At 45.5% G+C, this 20,630-nt stretch overlaps 1 protein-coding gene across 2 annotated transcripts in view; it reads right to left on the reverse strand.

Annotated features, from left to right (window-relative positions):
* MAP4K1 (mitogen-activated protein kinase kinase kinase kinase 1) overlaps nucleotides 1–20,630 on the reverse strand; it is a 33,647-nt gene that overhangs the window by 12,295 nt on the left and 722 nt on the right. The window contains exons 2-14 of one of the 2 annotated variants that reach the window (XM_039369234.1): nucleotides 18,081–18,138; nucleotides 15,406–15,496; nucleotides 14,324–14,388; nucleotides 7,785–7,840; nucleotides 6,912–6,959; nucleotides 6,278–6,320; nucleotides 4,724–4,796; nucleotides 4,210–4,341; nucleotides 4,033–4,095; nucleotides 2,905–2,986; nucleotides 2,164–2,277; nucleotides 1,124–1,205; nucleotides 44–102 (exon numbers count right to left, since the gene is read on the reverse strand). In XM_039369234.1, coding sequence (XP_039225168.1) covers nucleotides 44–102; nucleotides 1,124–1,205; nucleotides 2,164–2,277; nucleotides 2,905–2,986; nucleotides 4,033–4,095; nucleotides 4,210–4,341; nucleotides 4,724–4,796; nucleotides 6,278–6,320; nucleotides 6,912–6,959; nucleotides 7,785–7,840; nucleotides 14,324–14,388; nucleotides 15,406–15,496; nucleotides 18,081–18,138 — 966 coding nt within the window. The remainder of the gene's footprint in view (nucleotides 1–43; nucleotides 103–1,123; nucleotides 1,206–2,163; nucleotides 2,278–2,904; nucleotides 2,987–4,032; nucleotides 4,096–4,209; nucleotides 4,342–4,723; nucleotides 4,797–6,277; nucleotides 6,321–6,911; nucleotides 6,960–7,784; nucleotides 7,841–14,323; nucleotides 14,389–15,405; nucleotides 15,497–18,080; nucleotides 18,139–20,630) is intronic. The other variant, XM_039369235.1, reaches the window with a different exon arrangement.

Genomic DNA, 20,630 nt, shown 5'->3' on the forward strand with positions numbered 1-20,630 from the left:
ATCTTTCTCAAAGGAAAGAGTGGAAGAGCCAATGAAGAGTTACCATCGATTTTGAAGACCCCAGACTTTGTTTTCTTCGGAAGACAGGGCTGAAATTGGGTTCTGCAATGAGATTGGAAAGGGGATTTAGAGCCCTGAGAAGGAAGATAATAATAATGATGATGATGATGATAATGGTGGTGGTGGTGGTGGTGGTAGGGACCTTGGAGATCATCTAGTAGTCCAACCCCCTGCTCAAGCAGGAGACCCTACACCAGCGATGGCGAACCTTTTAGAGACCGAGTGCCCAAACTGCAACCCAAAACCCACTTATGCATCGTCAGGTGCCGGATGGGTGTGGCCCATTGGGTGGGCGTGGTTGTGGTGGTAACGGCAGACTGGGTGGGACTAAAAAGTTCAATCAATCAATTCCAACTCTGCAAGATCTTTTTTTTTTCCGCAAGAAGTTGAAATTGACTGATTGTTTGAATCTTTTTTTTTTTCACATGGCGGCAGAGGCCTAAAGCGAAAAGGTTTTATAAAACCCAGCTGAAGGCCTAGGACTGGGGTGACAGCACGCGTGCCCACAGAGGGGGCTCTGAGTGCTGCCTCTGGCACCCGTGCCATAGGTTCGCCACCACTGGCCTATACCATTTCAGACAAATGGCTGTCCAATCTCTTCTTAAAAACTTCCAGTGTTAGAGCATTCACAGCTTCTGGAAGCAGGTTGTTCCACTAGTTAATTATTCTAACTGTCAGGAAGTTTCTCCTTAGTTCTAGGTTGCTTCTCTCCTTGATCAGTTTCCATCCGTTGCTTCTTGTCCTGCCTTCAGGGGCTTTGAAGAATAGCTTGACTCCCTCTTCTTTGGGGCAGCCCCTCAGGTACTGGAACACAGCTATCCTGTCACCCCTGGTCCTTCTTTCTATTAAACTAGACATACCCAATTCCAGCAACTGTTTGTTATATGTTTTAGCCTCCAGTCCCCTAATCATCTTTGTTGCTCTTCTCTGTACTCTTTCTAGAGTCTCAACATGATGGAGGGTGCAGAGACCAAACAGCCATGTTATTTTTCCCTAGTGGGGTGAATCCACTTAGATCAGCTGGACAGGTGAGCCTTGAATGAGCGAGAGTGGGCAACCATACCCTGGGCACCAGCGTATCCTGGAGAAGTCACGCCTTGCCGCTGACTAGAGCGAATTCTTCGGGGCACTGGGGGTGGAGGCAGCTGAGGAAGAGAAGAAAAAAGAGAGGAGAGGAGGAGGAGGAAGAGAGAGGAGGAGAGGAGAGGAGAGGAGAGGCATGTTAGAGGGATGTGTTAGAGCAGTGGTTCGCAACCTGTGGGTCGGGACCCCATTTGGGGTCAAACGACCATTTCACGGGGGTCGCCAAACAAGGCTGTCCGCCATTTTTCCCCCTTTTCTTTGGCCACACATCTGGCACCCAGTGATATATAAGTGGTTGGGGGTCACCACAACATGGGGAACTGTATTATGGGGTCGTGACATTAGAAAGGTTGAGAACCACTGTGTTAGAGCTTGTATGGCTGTGTCTCCCACCCTTCAGTTCTAGAGGAGCCCTTATTATTGCTAGCCCCCCAAAACACCCTTGAGTTTGACTTGGGCAAGACAAGAGAGACCTAGATTTATGGATGTAGTGTGGGGAGGAAAAAGTAATAGCCTGGACAATTTCCCCCCGTCTTCGTATGGTGATGTCGCTATTCTGAATTAGGACAGGAGTGACTTTCAGGAGAAAATCTGGGACAGTAGGATACCCAGGGCTCAAGCTCTGAATGTGTCCTAAAGATCAGCTGCTTCACTGTAATACTTATTATGGCTCTGGGAAGAGAGGAAACCAACTTCTAAATCACAGGCAGACCCTGGGGAATGGTTTGACATGTTTCTCTCCAGCTGGTCTAAAGAGGTCCCCATAAAAGTTCACAAAAACATGGCCTCTAGCCAAGCTCGTGTCGGGAGAAGATGGAGAGTTCTCCCTGAACGTCAGACCAGAGAAATGCAGGCACGACACACATGCTCAGCTGTGGACTGGAGATGAGATGAAGGTGGAGTCGTGAGGACACCTCCTTAGAGAAGCCTGGCATCTTAGAAGAAGCCGTTAGAGGTAGGTGTGGACGGGTCCTAAATCGAAGAGTCCATCTCTTCCACTTTTCCACTCTTTGCTCTCACCTCTTGGTCCTCTTCTTCCGTCTCACCTCTGGGGAGCTGGTCAGGATTGTGCACTTTCTCCAAGAGGTCAAGGGTCAGGCTCCGCGTCAGCCCTGCCTGGGTTACAAACTGGTGCTGGGAAAAGAAAGGTGAAGAGGGTCGGGTTCCAGCCTGGGGACTGGAACGAGAATGGAAGAGGAAGGGGATACTGTATGTATACATGTAGTCCTCAAGTTACAACCATTTGTTTAGTGTCCAGTCAAAGTGACCACAGCACGGAAAAAAGTGCCTTGTGATCCTTTTCATCATTGTAGCATCCCATGGGCCGCATGACCAAAATTCAGAGGATTGACCACTGGTTCATATTTATGACGGTTGCACGTCCCGGATCGTGCGATTCTCCCTTTTACGACCTTCTGACCAGCCAAGTCAAAAAGGGGAAGCCAGATTCACTTAACAACCCTGTGATGGACATAACAACCGCAGGGGTTCACTTAACAACTGTGGCAAGACAGGTCGTAAAACAGGGCAAAATTCACTTAACAAATGTCTCGCTTAGCCACATAAATGTTGGGCTGTACTGTGGTGGTAACCCGAGCACTGTCTGTACTTCTCCAACTTAAGCAGACATAGAAAATTGAATTTGGTTCCTGAACAGTTGGAGAATCGCCCCTCGGGTTAGCTGGCCCTGGGGGGCTTTGCTCCCATCTCTGCGGAGAGCCTGTCCTGGGTAGAGATGGAAGGCGTGGTGGGCTTACTGACCGTCAGCATCTTGGAGGCGCTCGGCCGTTTCCTGGGACTTTTGGTAAGTGTCACCTTGACAAAGTTGTGGAAGGCTGGGGACCTGTGGAGACAGCAGCGGTACCCATGAGGAAAAATGTCTGGAGCTGTAACGTAGCTGGTGCTTAGCAACTACCTTGTGTAGTAGTGGAAAATCTGGTCCCAATTGTGGTCGTACGTCAAGGGTTACATGTATTTCAAACCTCTGGCATTCTGCCCCAAAGGGCAACACTAAGATTAACATCAGACCAACAATCAGAATTAAACCATATGTCATGGTTCCAACAGATGAAACCCTTCAAAGAACTTTGAGGCATTTTACCTTAAAGAATCTTTATTCGAGTAGCATAGCATTGGCACATACATAGGCAAAGCCAAAATCTGAATTCCCATCCCCTGAGCACATAGTATCAAAGCACGATTCCCTCCTCTAATTAACAGTCACAAATCACATTCTCCAATTAGTTTGAAATGCAGGCTTTCCCTCCAATTCTTCAACCTGCCATTTCTTATCATCTCTTATTTCAAAAAACCTTGGTTCTCACACTAGTTACAGTATTGTTATTTCTAACTAAACTCCCATGCACATTCCTTCCCCCCCCCCCATCATCTAATTCTAACTCTAATTCTAAGAGTAAAACAGAAGAAGGAAAATGGCTGCAAAGCAATAACATCCGATGTTAGCAGAGCAGCGTTGACACCATACCCCAATCAAAACACTGCCAAACAAGCAAACAATAAACAACCCAAAAAACAACCTCCAAGACCACTCCCAGCAACACTGACAGGGCCAGCCACTAGAATATAAAGCGAGAGCAAAACCCACTCCTTACTAGCACTGATGATGTTACCTAGTTGGATAATGAAATGTCTGCAAGAAAACAACCACAACCACACTCACACACCACAGTCCTATACCACCACCACCACCTCCTCCTCCTCCTCCATTCCAACACTGATGTTGTTACCTAGTTAGGTCACGAAACATCTGCAAGAAAACTACCCAGCTCAGAGATCCCTCAGTTCAACCCTGAGCTACAAATATTTTCCTTTATTGAGACCAAGTAAGGATCTGTCACCACTTCTGAAGGACCTCTTGACCATACTCACCACCGGGCCTTCTCTTTTAGCTTTGGAGGCTGGTAGCCACTCTTGGTCATCAACACCAGCACCCTGCAAGGTGGCACAGAGAGGCAAGCCACAGATTAGCCGGGCTTCTCTTCCTTAAATCGCTTCCCAATCCCCAGGGATCAAAGAGAACGAACAGGACACGCTGAGTCACCTTACCGCAAAGGATGCATATCAAACATGGGGGGCTGCAACTCAGCCAGCTCAATTGCCATGATGCCCACCGACCACACGTCACACCGTTCGTTGTAGCCCCCTTTCAGTTCCACAGCCGCCACTTCAGGGGCCATCCTAGAACAGAGGGTGGGGGGCTGTATCTGACATTCAAGCTCACCCCCCCTGAGACCCTCTTCGGTCCCGTTAGGAACACTCTGGGGGTCTTTTCCAACCTGCTAACCAGGTTTATCAGGACAAAAGCCTACAAACCAGGATTTCCCTCTCACTTCCTGGCTCACCAAGGCCCCTTGCAGACGGGACAAGGTTATTGGATGTGTTTGTCCCTGAAAAAGGAACGGTGGGTGTGTGGGCATCGGCACACACAGTGGGGGCCCTTGGTTAGCATTATGAATTTTGGAACATATTCTGAAATGGGGGTCCCTTCCGATTTACCCCCCTTCTCCTTGGCATCTCGCAGCTCAGATGCCCATCGGGCCAGTGAGTGGGTTTTCTTTACCAGTAAGGGGTCCCAATGAAAGACATTCGGCGGGCAAAGGTGGCACTCAGTTGAGCTGAGATTCCAAAATCAGCTGAGGGAAGGAAAGACAAGAAAAAAGGAGAGGTTGAAAAAGTCTCTTGTGGTAGATCTGAATCGTGTACTGACTCTTCTAGGCTGCCCTATCTATGTTTCCTGGTAAAATACATGGGAAAATCCCATAGGGGGAAAATTCCATTTAGGGTTAGGGTTAGGTCACCATGAACTCATAGAGCAAAATGGACTTCGCCGACAAACTCGGAGTGCTTGGGTATGGTTAGGGGGGCACTGACTTTTCTAGGCTGGCCTATCTATGTTTCCTGGTAAAATACATGGGAAAATCCCATTGGAGGAAAATTCCACTTAGGGTTAGGGTTAGGTCACCATGAACTCATAGAGCAAAATGGACTTCGCCGACAAACTCGGAGTGCTTGGGTATGGTTAGGGGGGCACTGACTTTTCTAGGCTGGCCTATCTATGTTTCCTGGTAAAATACATGGGAAAATCCCATAGGAGGAAAATTCCACTTAGGGTTAGGGTTAGGTCACCATGAACTCATAGAGCAAAATGGACATCGCCAACAAATTGGGAGTGCTTGGGTATGGTTAGGGGCACTGACTTTTCTAGCCTGCCCTATCTATGTTTCCTGGTAAAATACATGGGAAAATCCCATTGGAGGAAAATTCCACTTAGGGTTAGGGTTAGGTCACCATGAACTCATAGAGCAAAATGGACTTCGCCAGGAGTGCTTGGGTATGGTTAGGAGGGCACTGATTTTCTAGGCTGCCCTATCTATGTTTCCTGGTAAAATACATGGGAAAATCCCATAGGAGGAAAATTCCACTTAGGGTTAGGGTTAGGTCACCATGAACTCATAGAGCAAAATGGACATCGCCAACAAATTGGGAGTGCTTGGGTATGGTTGGGAGGGCACTGACTTTTCCAACCTGCCCTATCTATGTTTCCTGGTAAAATACATGGGAAAATCCCATTGGAGGAAAATTCCACTTAGGGTTAGGGTTAGGTCACCATGAACTCATAGAGCAAAATGGACTTCGCCAGCAAACTCAGAGTGCTTGGGTATGGTTAGGAGGGCACTGATTTTTCTAGTCTGCCATCTATGTTTCCTGGTAAAATACATGGGAAAATCCCATTGGAGGAAAATTCCACTTAGGGTTAGGGTTAGGTCACCATGAACTCATAGAGCAAAATGGACTTCGCCAACAAACTCGGAGTGCTTGGGTATGGTTAGGAGGGCGCTGACTTTTCTAGCCTGCCCTATCTATGTTTCCTGGTAAAGTACATGGGAAAATCCCATTGGAGGAAAATTCCACTTCTATTCTATTCTGTTCTATTCTGTTCTATTCTATTCTATTCTGTTCTATTCTATTCTACTCTACTCTACTCTACTCTACTCTACTCTATTCTTAGATCCTATGGATAGGATCTCGGGGCTAAACAATGCCCATGAACCCTCCAGATGGGGTGGCTGAGGGTGCAGAGCCCGAGAAACAAAGGTGGAGAGAATGCACCTACCCAGTTTTACTTCCCCCTGGTCATTGAGAAGAATGTTCGCCCCCTGTAAGGTGAAGAACAGGAAAAGGAAGTGAGCACCACTCAGAGTGAAATGGGTTGTGGCTGATGTGCAGAGGGTAACAACTTCCCTAGCCCAACTAGACAATCCTCCCAGTTCCCAGGGTCTATGCTGGCTGAGGAATTCTGGGAACTGAAGTCCACAAGTCTTAAAGTCGTCCCGGTTGCAGAGCCCTGGCCTAGCACTTGTGCATGATGCTAGCTTAATTCTGCAAGCTAAATTAAATCTGTGGTCTTCAATCACACACTATGAATCGAGAAAAAGTCTAGCTGTTAAAAGTAGCAGCAACAGCACTATGACAGCTCCCTTTCTCTGTGTCAGATGCGAAGAATCCGGGACTGCACTTCCAATGAAGATGATTCATCTAGACAAAAATTTAGCCGACTAACGGTCAGCATTAAATTGGCTGCTAGATAACAGTAAACAGAATTCAAGAGGGATTAGATTTGTGGGAATGTAAAGACTCCAGGCTGATTCCTCTCTTGACTCCACCTCCATTCTGCCTGCTCTTCTCCAAAATTCTGCCCTGGAGACAGACGGCGACATAAGAGAAGGGATAAACTTCGTAATTCTTACCTTTATATCTCGATGGATCTTGCCTTGGTTGTGAAGATAAGACAAACCCTAGGAGGATGGGGGGGGGGGAAGTTCACATCCAATTATCTTGGAAATACAACTAGCATAATAACATTTAATATACGGGTAATTCTTGACTTATGATCACCATTCGGACCAGAATGTTGGTTGCTAAACAAGGGGATTGTTAAATTAGTCACGCCCTACTTGATGACCTTTTTTGCTCCAATTTTTTAAGCAAATTGCTGCAGTCGTTAAGCAAATCACGTGTTTGTTAAGTGAATCTGGTTTTCGCCACGGATTTTGGTTTTTGGAAGCCAGGCTGGAAAAATCATAAATGGCAATCGTGTGGCTCCAGGACGTGGCAACAGTCATGAATAAATGCTGGCTGCCAAGGGTTCGAATTTTGATCAGGGCACCATGGGGATGCTGGGTTGGCCCTAAGTACGAGAACTCTCAGCCCAGCCCACCTCACAGGATTGTCGTTGTGGCGAAAATAAGAGGAGGAGGAGGCATTAGATATGTTCACTGCCGTGAATTACTTATAAACTAATAAAGGTGACATCAACCATTAATAAACGAATGCACTAAGTAAGGATTGTGAAGGATTTGCAGGTATGGGAGGAATGTTAAAATTTGGAAAACGATTTCCCAGTTTTCTGGCAGTTTGCAAGTCAGTAAATTTAGGCAGCTTGTTTTGATCCCGTGCATACAGGTAGTCCTTGGCTTAACGACCATAATTCAGAGAGAGTTATGGATATTCCAGGTTCAAACCAAGCACGTGGGATATTCCAGGTTGAAGCCAAACCTAACACACTTCCACCTTTGGGCAAAATGGCTTGGGAGGAGGCGTATCAACAGATTCCTACTCACTTGTAAAGTTTCTCGGCAGATATAAGCAATCTGTAGCTCAGACAAGGGGCCCATGACTGAAAAACAACAAGGAGACAAGTGAATGGCACTTTTCATCCTGCAAGAATTTCGCCACGGCTCGGCGCCATGGCTGATATATTGAACGATGTGGAAAAAATGTAAGATTAAGTTGCTGGAGAAATTAAGGAATGGCAGTTCCAAAATGGGCTGGCTCAGATGCTTTCCAGGTAAAGAAGAGGCACTGTTTACCCTGACCTCTGAAATAATTTTTCATGGTGTGTTTAAATAGTTTTGATTTCTATTTATAGAGGTTCAGGTGGCCATGTGTTGCCTGGGTGGCTTTTAGTAAAACAGTATCTCTAATTATAAAAATATAAAACTTTGGCAAGGTTGCCCTTTGAAATGTACTTGCCCTCTTCTGGCCTATTTTTCTTCAAAGATCCTTCCTTCCTTCCTTCCTTCCTTCCTTCCTTCCTTCCTTCCTTCCTTCCTTCCTTCCTTCCTTCTTTCCTTCCTTCCTTCCTTCCTTCCTTCCTTCCTGGAACTTCAATCAATCAATCAGAACAGAATTGGAAGGGACCTGCTCATAGCAGGAGACTCTATACCAGTGGTTCTCAACCTGTGGGTCGGGACCCCATTTGGGGTCGAACGACCATTTCACGGGGGTCACCAAACAACGCAGTCCGCCATTTTTTCCCCCCTTTTCCTTAGCTGTGCTACTCCCTTTTATTCTATTGAAAGCCAATAGAACAGACTGTCTTGAATAGAGTCTCATTCTATTGGCTTTCAAAAGCCAATAGGAATTGTCCAGGCTGTCTCTGCCCTGCTGAGCCTGCCAAAAGTCCCATTCTGCAAACGGTGCTGCACCAGTTGAGTAGTCCTCGACTTATGACCGGTTGAGTAGTCCTCAACTTACGACCGGTTGGGGGTCGCGGCATTAAAAAGGTTGAGAACCACTGCTCTATACCATTTCAGACAAGTGACTGTCCAGTCTTTTCTTAAAAGCCTCCAGTGATGGAGCACCCACAGCTTCGGGTGGCAAGCTGTTCCACTGGTCAATTGTCCTCCCTGTTAGGAAGTTTCTCCTTAATTCCAGGTTGCTTCTCTCCTTGATTAGTTTCCATCCATTGTTTCTTGTCCTGCCTTCTGTTGCTTTGGAAAATAAGTTGACCCCCTCCTCTTTGTGGCAGCCCCTAAAGTACTGGAATATTGCTATGATGTCCCCCCTACTCCTTCTTTTCTTTAGGAAAAAAAAGGAAAAGTTAAAAAAAAATAACATTTTTTTTAAAGGAAAAGAAAAATTAGCACTGGCACTTGTTCTGTCGTTAATCTCCACCAATCAAACTCCACTTGTGCTTTGAAGACTCTTCAGCCTGCTGACATCGACCGAACCATCAAGGCAAATATCAAGGCTAAAACATATAAGGAACGGTTGCTAGAATTGGGTATGTCTAGTTTAACGAAGAGAAGGACAAGGGGGCACATGATAGCAGTGCTCCAATATCTCAGGGGCTGCCCCAAAGAAGAGGGAATCAAGCTATTTTCCAAAGCCCCTGAAGGCAGGACAAGAAGCAATGGGTGGAAACTAATCAAGGAGAGAAGCAACCTAGAACTAAGGAGAAACTTCCTGACAGTGAGAACAATTAATCAGTGGAACAGCCTGCCTCCAGAAGCGGTGAATGCTCCAACACTGGAAGTTTTTAAGAAAAGACTGGACAGCCATTTGTCCGAAATGGTGTAGGGTTTCTTTCCTGAGCAGGGGGTTGGACTAGATGACCTCCAAGATCCCTTCCAACTTTACTACTATAACTATTACTAAATAAAATAAAAAAAACTTGCCTAAATTGGCTAATTCCGGAAGATTCCTGCTCTCTGTATCCTGCATGCCTTAGAAAACAAGCAAATCTCCCCCCCCCCTCCACCTCCATCTCTGCACTTTGCTGGGATGCTGTGTGTGCCAGCTGACTTTTGATCTCCACCACAAGAGATGCTACTGCAGGAAGAATTTGAAGAAGCGACAAGAAGCATTAAAAATGAAAACGAGAAAGCAGCCTTGTGGTCAGCCTGTCCTCGTTCGAGATGTGCTTGTGACGCTTCTCTGCCCCCACTCAGAAACCAGGGGGAGGGGAAACTGAGGCTTTAGTGACCCACAGCAAGGACCTTCTGGTTAGCCTTTGTCTAAATGTCCTTCTTGTTCCAACTGCTTGTTCCCACCACTCGCCTGGCCTCTTCACCCTGCAGTGAATGTAGTAGCTTCCCGAAACCAGAAGTTCTCCTGCTTCCTTCTGCTCTGACAATAAAGTTGTTTATTATTATTATTATGGATCATCGCACAGTCAGCCAGATGTTCAGACTGGATTTGGCATTTTGTCTACCTATCGAGTCCTTACCCAGGACTTGGAATAGGCAGATATGGATGTTTGATGGCATTACAGATATCGTCGCAGGATGGAAGCAGTTCCTAGTAAGGCTGTCTTTTGCAACTGACTAATAGCGAATTTGTCAATGCCAATGGTGTTCAAGTGGTACTCCAGTTGTTTTGGGATTGCATCCAAGGAGCCTATGACTATTGGTACTACCCTTGCTTGCTTTTGCCACAGTCTTTCTATTTCTATTTGTAGGTCTTTGTATTTTGTTATCTTCTCCAGTTCTTTCTCTTCTATTCTGCTGTCTCCAGGCACTGCCACATTCACTATCCAGACTTTTTTGTCTTTCTTAATCGACAATTGTTAAGTCTGGGGTGTTATGTTGCATGTGCTTGTCTGTTTGAATTCTGAAGTCTCAGAGCAGTTTAATTTTATCATTTTCTATGACTTTCTCTATTTTATGGTCCCACCAATTTTTGCTGATGGTTGTTGTTGTTGTTGTTGTTGTTATTATTATTATTATTAGAATTAGGACGGTCAAAAGGAAATATTTTTTAAAACCAACACACTACCAAACTTTGGAATAGGCTCCCTGAGATGTGTGATGCAGGTGATCAACTTGTCTTGCTTATAAAGAGTTGGGCCAATTCACGGAAGTCTTGGAGACCAATGCCTCCTGATCTTGAAGGTTCTGGAATTGCTTCTGAAGGCCATCTGGTGGGAGATAAGCAGGTCGGTTGGCTACTTCCCCTACAGGCTGCTGGACTGGAGGGGCCAGAGATCCCATCCAGCAGGTCCTGTTCTTATGCTCTTTCATACTTTAACCCCATCTCCAGAGAGTTTGAAGTTGGAGCTGGGAGGACTTTGACGCTAGGTGGGATTGTCCTCCTGGTTCCCAATGTTTATGAAATCTTGAAAGCTCAGCCGCAGGTGGGTCACATCGGTGGCAACATCTCCAGAGTGTTTGGAAGTTTCTTTAGTGAAGAAGAGGACAAAAACACAACTAGCCAGAAGACTTCTTAGTCCAATAGAAGAGAATATTTGTAGCTCAGGGTTGGTGAAGTCCCTGGTGCTCTCTGAGCTTGGTGGCTTTCTTGCAGACGTTTCATTACCAAACTAGGTAACCACATCAGTGCAGCTTCTTTAGAAGAAGATCTGAAGACTTCATAGAAGAAGCTCTCCTAAGCTAAGCACAGACTTCAGCTTGCAACTAGAGCATAGAAAAAGCAGAGAGTGATCCGGACCAGGGAATCTCTTCTTGATTCCATATTAGGTTTTTAAATATCTTTCTTGAAAGGCGTTTTTCCTTCTGATTAACCAGGGGTGGGCAACCTTGGCTCTTTTATGACTGGTTGACTTCAACTCCAAGAATTCCTGAGCTGGCCATGTTGAAGGGAAAGGGAGAGGTTTCTAAGCTGAGCCATGCTGGCTCAGGAATTCTGGGAGTTGAAGTCCACCCATCTCCGAGTGACCAAGGTTGAGAAATACAGGCCTACGCCAGGGGTAGGCAACCTTGGCTCTTTTATGACTCGTGGATTTCAACTCCCAGAATTCCTGAGCCAGCATGGAAACCTCTCCCTTTCCCCTCAGCACGGCTGGCTCAGGAATTCTGGGAGTTGAAGTCCACGAGTCATAAAAAAGCCAAGGTTGCCTACCCCTGGATTAGACTCTTTGTAGCTTACTGCAACCAGACTATTTGCAACTTGCCACACAGTAAGTTAACAATTCTCCTTTCAAGCTGGCCGAAAAGTAACAAAACTTTTGTGAAGCTGCAGGAGCATGGGTGTGTTTGTCCAAGAAATGGGACTGCCTAGCTTTGTGGCTCCCTTGTGTCCTTTATCGTTTTTTTTTTTTTTGTTCTCCTTGTAAGCAGCAAAAGTCAGCCCCGTAGTGCAAAACAACACACGCTGGCTGCAAAGGGGGAAGTTTGCAACCTAGCCTAAGCCAGTTGAACACGATGGGGTCTCTTCCTTCAAAACAGGTGCTACTGACATGCTACACAAAGCCAACAACCGCACTTGGTTTCACTTCTGTTGCAAAAAAGGATTGCCTTTTTTTTTATTCAACTGCACTCCTTCCCCGAGGAACTTACGAACCTGGCACTCAAAATGACTCGCTTGATGATGTTTGTGTGTGTGGTGTTTGTGTGTGTGTGTGTGTGTGTGTGTGTGTTAGAAAGAAACCCATCTTTCCCTCCTCTCTTAACAACTGTACTTAAAATTTAAACACTTTGGAAGATCAGAGCAAAGGAAAGCTCCCCACACTGTATCTTAGAATACGGAATTAGAGAGTTGGAAGGGACCTTGGAGGTCATCTAGTCCAACCCCCTGCCCAAGCGGGAGACCATGTACCATTCCGGACAAATGGCTGTCCGATCTTTTCTTAAAAACCTCCAGTGATGGAGTATCCAAACCTTCTTCTTTCCACTGATTATTTGTTCTCCCTGTCAAGAAATTTCTCCTTAGTTCTAGGTCGGTTCTCTCCTTCATAAGTTTCCATGTGTTACTTCTTTTTTTTTTTTATTGAAAATTTTTAAAATTTTTACAAGAAAAAAAAACAACCCTCCCCAACCCACCCCAACCCTCCCATTCCCTCCCTCAACTTTCCCAGAGCTGAATATAGGCTTAATTAAAGTTTCTTAAATTCTTAAAAAAAAAAGTATAAATCATAAATAAGTCTAAATCCATGTGTTACTTCTTGTCCTGCCTGCAGGTGCTTTGGGGAATAGCTTGACTCCATCTTCTTTGGGGCAGCCCCTGAGATATTGGAACGCTGCTATCATGTCCCCCCTCGTCCTTCTCTTCATTAAACTAGACATACCCAATTCCAGCAACCGTTCCTTATATGTTTTAGCCTCCAGTCCCCTGATCATCTTTGCTGCTCTTCTCTGCACCCTTTCTAGAGTCTCAACATCTCAGTTAGACCCATCTTTTCTTGAATGGGGGGGGGCAGCTGAGGGCTAAGATGGCCATCACCTACGCACCATATGGAAGGAGATGGGAGGTTGACTTCCTCTAGTCCAGGGGTTCTCAACCTTGGCAACTTTAAGACTTGTGGACTTCAATTTCCAGAATTCCTCAGCCAGCAAAGCTGGCTGAGGAATTCTGGGAGTTGAAGTCCACAAGTCTTAAAGTTGCCAAGGTTGAGAACCCCTGCTCTAGTCAATCATGGCTCTCCAAGACTTGTAAGAAGTGGCCATCCAGTTCTTGGACATGCTAGGGACTAACCCTTCTTTGTGCCAAGCAGGGCATGCTTCTCACAACTCAGTGCTACTGGGATTGTGAGGAAAAACTAGGAAGTATTTGCCTCCCTCTGCACCGGGTGGGGGTGAGGAAGCAGGAAGACTTGGCTTCCTGTAATTCCAACCTTAATCTCAGCCCGCGTCTACTTTGCAAACTTCTCTCAAAATCGGTGTCTAAAAGACCTACACTTTTTAACAAGCCTTTCCCCCAGGGAAACACATTCTTTTGCAGTCTTCCCCCGCGATGTGCACTCTTTTGCAAATCCTTTTCCTCTTAGCGTCATCTTTCTGTGCATGATTGTCCCCAGCCTGTTCTGTGTTTTGAAGGCTTGCTTGCTAGATAGCCTTGTGATATCTGAGAAAGGCTGAGTGTTGTTTGAAGTAACTGGACCGCTTTAGGCTGCACTAGCGAGGCCACGCTGGTATCGTTCTGGTCCCCACAATTCAAAAAAAGATGTTGAGACCTTGGAAAGTGTGCAGAGAAGACCAATGACGATTAGGAGACAGGAGACTGTATGAAGAACAGTTGCGAGAAGTGGGTATGTCTGGTATAATAAAGAGAAGGACGAGGGGGGGACATGATAGCAGTATTCCAATATCTCCGGGGCTGCCATACAGAAGGGTAGGGGGTCAACCTATTCTCCAAAGCGCCTGAAGGCAGGACAAGAAGCAACGGATGGAAACTCATCAAGGAGAGAAGCAACCTGGAACTAAGGAGAAACTTCCTGACAAGGAAGTTCAATTAATCAGTGGAACAGCTTGTCTCCAGAGGTTGTGGGTGCTCCATCACTGGAGGCTTTTAAGAAGACATTGGACTTGTCTGAAATGCACTGAAGAGGGTCCAAGGTCCCTTCCAGCCTTAGGATTCTATGATTCTATAAGCTGAGCTTAGGAAGTGCGAGTGAGATTTGTCCCGTTTTCTTAGCAGCTACCTTGATAGATGTCTTGAAGAGAACCTCCCGCACAGAACTCCATGCAAATCCACAGCTTCTTAAACCTGAAGACAGGAGAGAGAGAGAGAGAAGATTTGCGTTGAAGGACGCCAAGAATGGGAGTAAGGGCTGGAAGGATCGGGCCAGCTATCTAGGTTGCCCATAAGCACTTTCTAATTGTAGCAATAGCAATGGCCCTTAGATTTATATACTGCTTTGCAGTGCTTTACAGCCCTCTCGGAGCGGTTTACAGAGTCAGCGTATTGCCTCGAACAATCCGGGTCCTCATTTTACCGACCTCGGAAGGATGGAAGGCTGAGTCAACCTTGAGCTGGTCAGGATCGAACTCCAGGCTGTGGGCAGAGTTAGCCTGCAATACTGCATTCTAACCACTGGGAGGGAGGGAGGGAGGGAAGGAAGGAAGGAAGGGAGGGAGGGAGGGAGGGAGGGAGGGAACAGCAATAGAACTGAGACTTATATACTGCTTCACAGTGCTTTAAACCCCTCTCTAAGCGGTTTTCAGAGTCAGCCTATTGCCCTCAACAATCCAGGTCCTCATTTTTACCGACCTCAGAAGGATAGAAGGCTGAGTCAACCTTGAGCTGGTCAGGATCGAACTCCAGGCTGTGGGCAGAGTTAGCCTGCAATGCTGCATTCTAACCACTGGGAGGGAGGGAGGGAGGAAGGAAGGAAGGAAGGAGGGAGGGAGGGAGGGAGGGAGGGAACAGCAATAGAACTGAGACTTATATACTGCTTCACAGTGCTTTAAACCCCTCTCTAAGCGGTTTTCAGAGTCAGCCTATTGCCCTCAAAAATCCAGGTCCTCATTTTTACCGACCTCAGAAGGATAGAAGGCTGAGTGAACCTTGAGCCGGTAAGAATCACACTCCAGGCTGTGGGCAGAGTTAGCCTGCAATGCTGCATTCTAACCACTGCGCCCCCACGGCTCTGACATACACCAGTTTTGTACCCCAGGATCTTGCCCAAGGTTCTGGGATACCCACCCGCCCGCCCGCCCACTTTCTCAAGACAGGGAAATAGTCCCGGGAGCGTTGTCCCATCTTCAGAGAAGGACCGCTTACCGGATGTAACTCCCGTAGTAAGCGACGATGTTCTGATGTTTGCAGGTTTTCACCATCACGATCTCTTGTTGGATAGCAACGCAATCATCATCTGGACAAAAAAGAAAGAAAGGAGGTGTTTTAGGATACGACCTGATGGGAACCGGGCGAATGAAAGACAAGGGCAGAAGGTTAACACCTGTGTTGCTCTGGGGAAGATCCAGGAAGCCAGAAGATTGCAAGGTGGTGAGTTTTCCCAGCGTTAAAGGGAGAAGAGAAGAGAAGGACAAGAGGGGACATGATAGCAGTATTCCAATATCTCAGGGGCTGCCATAAAGAAGAGGGAATTAAGCTATTCTCCAAAGCACCTGAAGGCAGGACAAGAAGCAATGGGTGGAAACTAATCAAGGAGAGAAGCAACCTAGAACTAAGGAGAAACTTCCTGACAGTTAGAACAATTAATCCGTGGAACAGCTTGCCTCCAGAAGCAGTAAATGCTCCAACACTGGAAGTTTTTAAGAAGAGACTGGACAGCCATTTGTCCAAAATGGTGTAGGGTTTCCTGCCCGAGCAGGGGGTTGGACTAGATGACCTCCAAGGTCCCTTCCAACTTTACTACTATTATTATATTATTATTATAAATGGAATACAGTAGCCTTCCACTTGCAAGTCTTTGCTACAGTTACAACAGCACTGAAAGAAGTGAGTTAGAACCGTTTTTCACACAACCGTCGCAGTGATCAAAATTCAGACACTTGGCAGCTGACTCATCGTTACGGCGGTCACAGTGTCCCGGGGACATGTGATCCCCTTTTGGGACCTCCTGGGAAGCCAGATTCACTTAACAACTGTGTGGCTAACTTATCAACTGCGGGGATTCACTTAACCGCTGTGGCCTTTTTACGAAATGTTTTTTTGAAAAGATATTTCCTGACAAGTTACAGGAAAGGGAAACCTATAGGCAGATTTGGGCAGAATAAAAGGAATAGCCAAGGATGGGGAGAAAAGAAAAGTGCTTTGTTAAAAGAAAAATCAGGTCAAACCTGATGAGTGAATGAAATGAGTGAAAGACAAACAGGCACAATTTGGGAGGGGGGAACCAGTTCTATGGAAGATCAAGGAGTAACAGAATAGCAGAGAAAGGAGGGTGGATTTGACTCAGCTGGGGCAGATAAAATCTTTCAATGCACCCACAAAAGAGGCAATTTCCAGCTTAGCTCTCTTCTCAAGCTTTACTCATCATTTCTGACAGATTCTCCTCCAGGTTGCGTCCCCAACACAGCCTTTCCTTCTGTCTTTAATTACAGCTGATGTGTGGAAATCTGCATTTTTAAAACCCATTTACAAGCGTTCCAGCCTTCCCCATCCCCTAATAATACATATGAACTACATTTTGGAAATGCACGATGCCGTCTCAAGTTACACAGCACCGTGCAACTCTGGAATTAATAGAAAGAGAGATTTATAGGCTGGGATGAGGGCGGAAAGTTGAAAGGCAAAATTGGAAGAAGAAGAAGAAAAAAGTCAAGGCAGCCACCTCCCAAAGACCTGGGAGGTTTTTTTTCCTGAACGAAATCTTTTCTGCTTTGTTCTTTGCAAATCTTTTAAAGAGGAAGCACAGCAGCCAGCTGGATGAAGAGTCGTTGGTCGGAGCTTGCCTGTTTTCTTGCAGATGTTTTGTTACCCAAACTAGGTAACATCATCAGTGCTAGAAGAGGAGGAGCAGGAGCAGGAGCAGGAGGACGACGACGGTGGGGTCCTTGGTGCTTCATGGTCCTTGATGAACTTCATGGTTTTCTTGCAGACATTTCATTACCCAAACTGGTAACATCATCAGTGATAGAAGGGAGGAGGAGGAGGACGACTATGGGATTCTTGGTGTCCTCTGAGCTTGCTTGTTTTCTTGCAGACGTTTCATTACCCAAACTAGGTATCATCATCAAGGCTAGACCCCTCTCCCTTCTAGCACTGAGGATGTTCCCTAGTTGGGTCATGAAACGTCTGCAAGGAAACCACCCAGCTCAGAGAGCACCAAGGACCCCACAGTTGTTCCTCCTCCTCCTCCTCCGCCGCCCTTCTAGCACTGATGATGTTCCCTAGTTGGGTCATGAAATGTCTGCAAGGAAACCACCCAGCTCAGAGAGCACCAAAGACCCCACAGTCCTTTCTCCTCCTCCTCCTCCTCCTCCTCCTCCTCCTCCTCCTCCCCACTTCTAGCACTGATAACGTTCCCTAGTTGGGTCATGAAACGTCTGCACAGAAACCACCCAGCTCAGAGGGCACCAAGGACCCCACATTTCAACCCTGAGCTGCAAATATTCTCCTTTATTAAAACATCTGGACCTCAGCCTTCCAGATGTTGCTGGGCTTCGACGGCCAACATCCCCACTACGTTGTTATGTTACAGTTAGTCCTCGACAAACGATCACAATTAAGCCCAAAACATCTGTTGTTCAGCAAGGCCGTTGTTACGTTGAGTTTTGCCCTATTTTACGACCTCTTTTGCCACGGTCGTTAAGCAAAGCACTGCAGTGGTGCAGTGAGTCAGGCAGTCCTGAAGGGAATCTGGCTTCCTCTGTTGATTTTGCATGTTGGAAGGTTACACGTGGCTAGCTGGAGAATTCTGGGAGTTGAAGTCCACCTGTCTTGAAGTCGCCACGGTGGGGAAACCCTGTGCTAAATTTTTCCTCGCTTACCTGCTTCCATCTTTACAATTTTGATAGCAGACAGCTTTCCCGACTCTCTGCTCCTTGCCTGAGAAGAAAGCGACCCAAATTTTAATAAAATGTTTGAAAGTGGTGGCAGAAGGCACAAATTCTATATTAAATCGAGCAAATGGAACCTAAAAAAAAGGATATAACAGCCATCTCGATTCAGGAGCCGAGTTCTAATTCTGCACCCACTCCATCTCGCCTGGTTTTATCAAACTCTTGTTTCTACCAAGAGTTTTCTTTTTCTTTTTTTAAATCTTGCCTTTCTCTGACATTTCCCAGTTTGGAAGGGAAAGTGAGAAAGAGGAAGCAAAAAACCCAGCTGAAAAACGCTCTGTGTGTTGCTGGCAGAGGATACAGCTGCTGCCTCAGGATTTCTTTTTTTTTATGTGTGTGTTGTTATTATTTTCATCCACATTTTGTGCTGTTAAAGCAAGATTTTTATGTTTTGTATGCTGCATTGGGGGTTATCGTGGCAATGCCTGCTCAGATTGTTCAATCTTTCTTTCCTTGGAAAACGAAGATGTGTGAAACCGGCTGAGGACAAAAATGATTGAGATAGATAGATAGATAGATAGATAGATAGATAGATAGATAGATAGATAGATAGATAGATAGATAGATAGATAGTTTAGCTAGCAATAAATGCAAGAACACCAGGAAATTATAAAACTATAAAAAGTTTTAATAAATTTAAAATACCGGCATCATCAGGGTGGTTTCCAGTCGATGGGCTATTTATGGTTGTGGCCTCTCCCATCGACTGGAAACCACCCTGATGATGCCGGCAGTTGCCAGTGAAAGCTTGGTGTTTTAAATTTATTGAAACTTTTTATAGTTTTATAATTTCCTGGTGTTCTTGCATTTATTGCTAGCTAAACATGAGTTTACCCATGTTTAGCTTTTTATTTTTAATATTCTTAAGATATATATATTGCAAATACAGAGTGGTGCAAATAAAGGATTTTTAGCCAGTGGTGGGATTCAAATAGGTGAACAACTGGTTCTCTGCGTGGATGCCACTTCCGGAAGTCCGTTCTGGCCCTGGGCAACAAAAAATTAGCTATCGGTTCTGCCGAAGTGATATGAACCGGCTGAATCCCGCCACTGATTTTAGCCCCTTTCTGGGCTAGAGGTTGAGGGAGGGGTCTTCAAGCATGGATATTAATTCAGTCATCCTTTTCTTGTAGGGATTATTTAAGAAGAAAGAAAAAAAATACTGTGCAATTTATGTACATCTGGCCAAATCGCGAGGCTTTATTTGATTATATGGGTATTAAAAAAAGTAAATAAAAAAACGAAAGTTGTAGTAGCAAACAGGAAATTTCATACAGGGGCTACCTCACTGCCATCTATGCAGCTCTGAGGGATCTTTGCAGAGAAACCTAAATTGCAGCAATTAAAATGAAATTAATGGTGGATTGTACCAGGACAAGGCTTCCATTTGTAGGCCAAGTAATCAAATAATCTCTCTTTTGATTCAAGGATGATTCTAATAAACACAGAGTCAAGACTGATTGATTCCTTTCCAATCGTCCACTGGGGCATTGTAAATTAAAACACTTTTAAACAGCAACAGCTCACTTTTAAACTGATTCTGTTCTTCCAGTCTAATCGATTGGACGATTGGAACCAAGCTAATGATCCAATCAGTATGAGCATTCAAATTAAATCAAATCCAACAACCGACGCCGATCAGAACTTGGGAGATTCTTACACCCGCAAGGAGAGCCATATAAAACCAAAATCCAAGGATAGTGGATAATGTAAGAATGATTTTTTTTTCGACTACCAAATTTTATTCATTTTGCGAGCTTTTGTGCCTTCTTGTAAAATCAATTATTAGCCTTAATAAAATGATTTAATGCAATTTATGAGGGGGCTACCAAACTGTTCTGCCTTTTAAACAGGTTAATTGAGGTAAAAAAAAGTCTGCAAAAAAAAATAAAATAGTTCCTGGATGGGATTCCCATATCTTCTTGCCCACATAAAACCAATTAAATGATAGAATTCATAGCCACTGCTGGAGTCAGGACCACTGATGGGAATCAAAAAAGTCCACTCTTCTGTCGTTTTATGCCTGCTTCTCCTTGACGACTTTTCCCCCACCTCCAAAGACAATTACAGGACATTTATTGCTCATCCTTCAGATTAACCTTCCTTATGGGTTTTAATTAAGATTTTGTTATTAATTGTTAATTGCGAAGTCGTGTCCGACCCATCGCGACCCCATGGACAACGTTCCTCCAGGTCTTCCTGTCCTCTACCATCTTCTGGAGTCCATTTAAGTTCACATCTACTGCTTCAGTGACTCCATCCAGCCATCTCATTCTCTGTCGTCCCCTTCTTCTCTTGCCCTCCATCTTTCCCAGCATTAGGCCCTTCTCCAAGGAGTCCTTCCTTCTCATTAGGTGGCCAAAGACTTGAGTTTCCACTTCAGGATCTGGCCTTCTAAAGAGCAGTCAGGGTTGATCTCTTCTAGGACTGACCGGTTTGAACGCCTTGCAGTCCAAGGGACTCGCAGGAGTCTTCTTT

Source organism: Crotalus tigris, unplaced genomic scaffold (assembly GCF_016545835.1).
Source record: "Crotalus tigris isolate CLP2741 ecotype Arizona unplaced genomic scaffold, ASM1654583v1 scf7180000020990.9691751010:1144802, whole genome shotgun sequence".
In the NCBI taxonomy this organism is placed as follows: domain Eukaryota; kingdom Metazoa; phylum Chordata; class Lepidosauria; order Squamata; family Viperidae; genus Crotalus; species Crotalus tigris.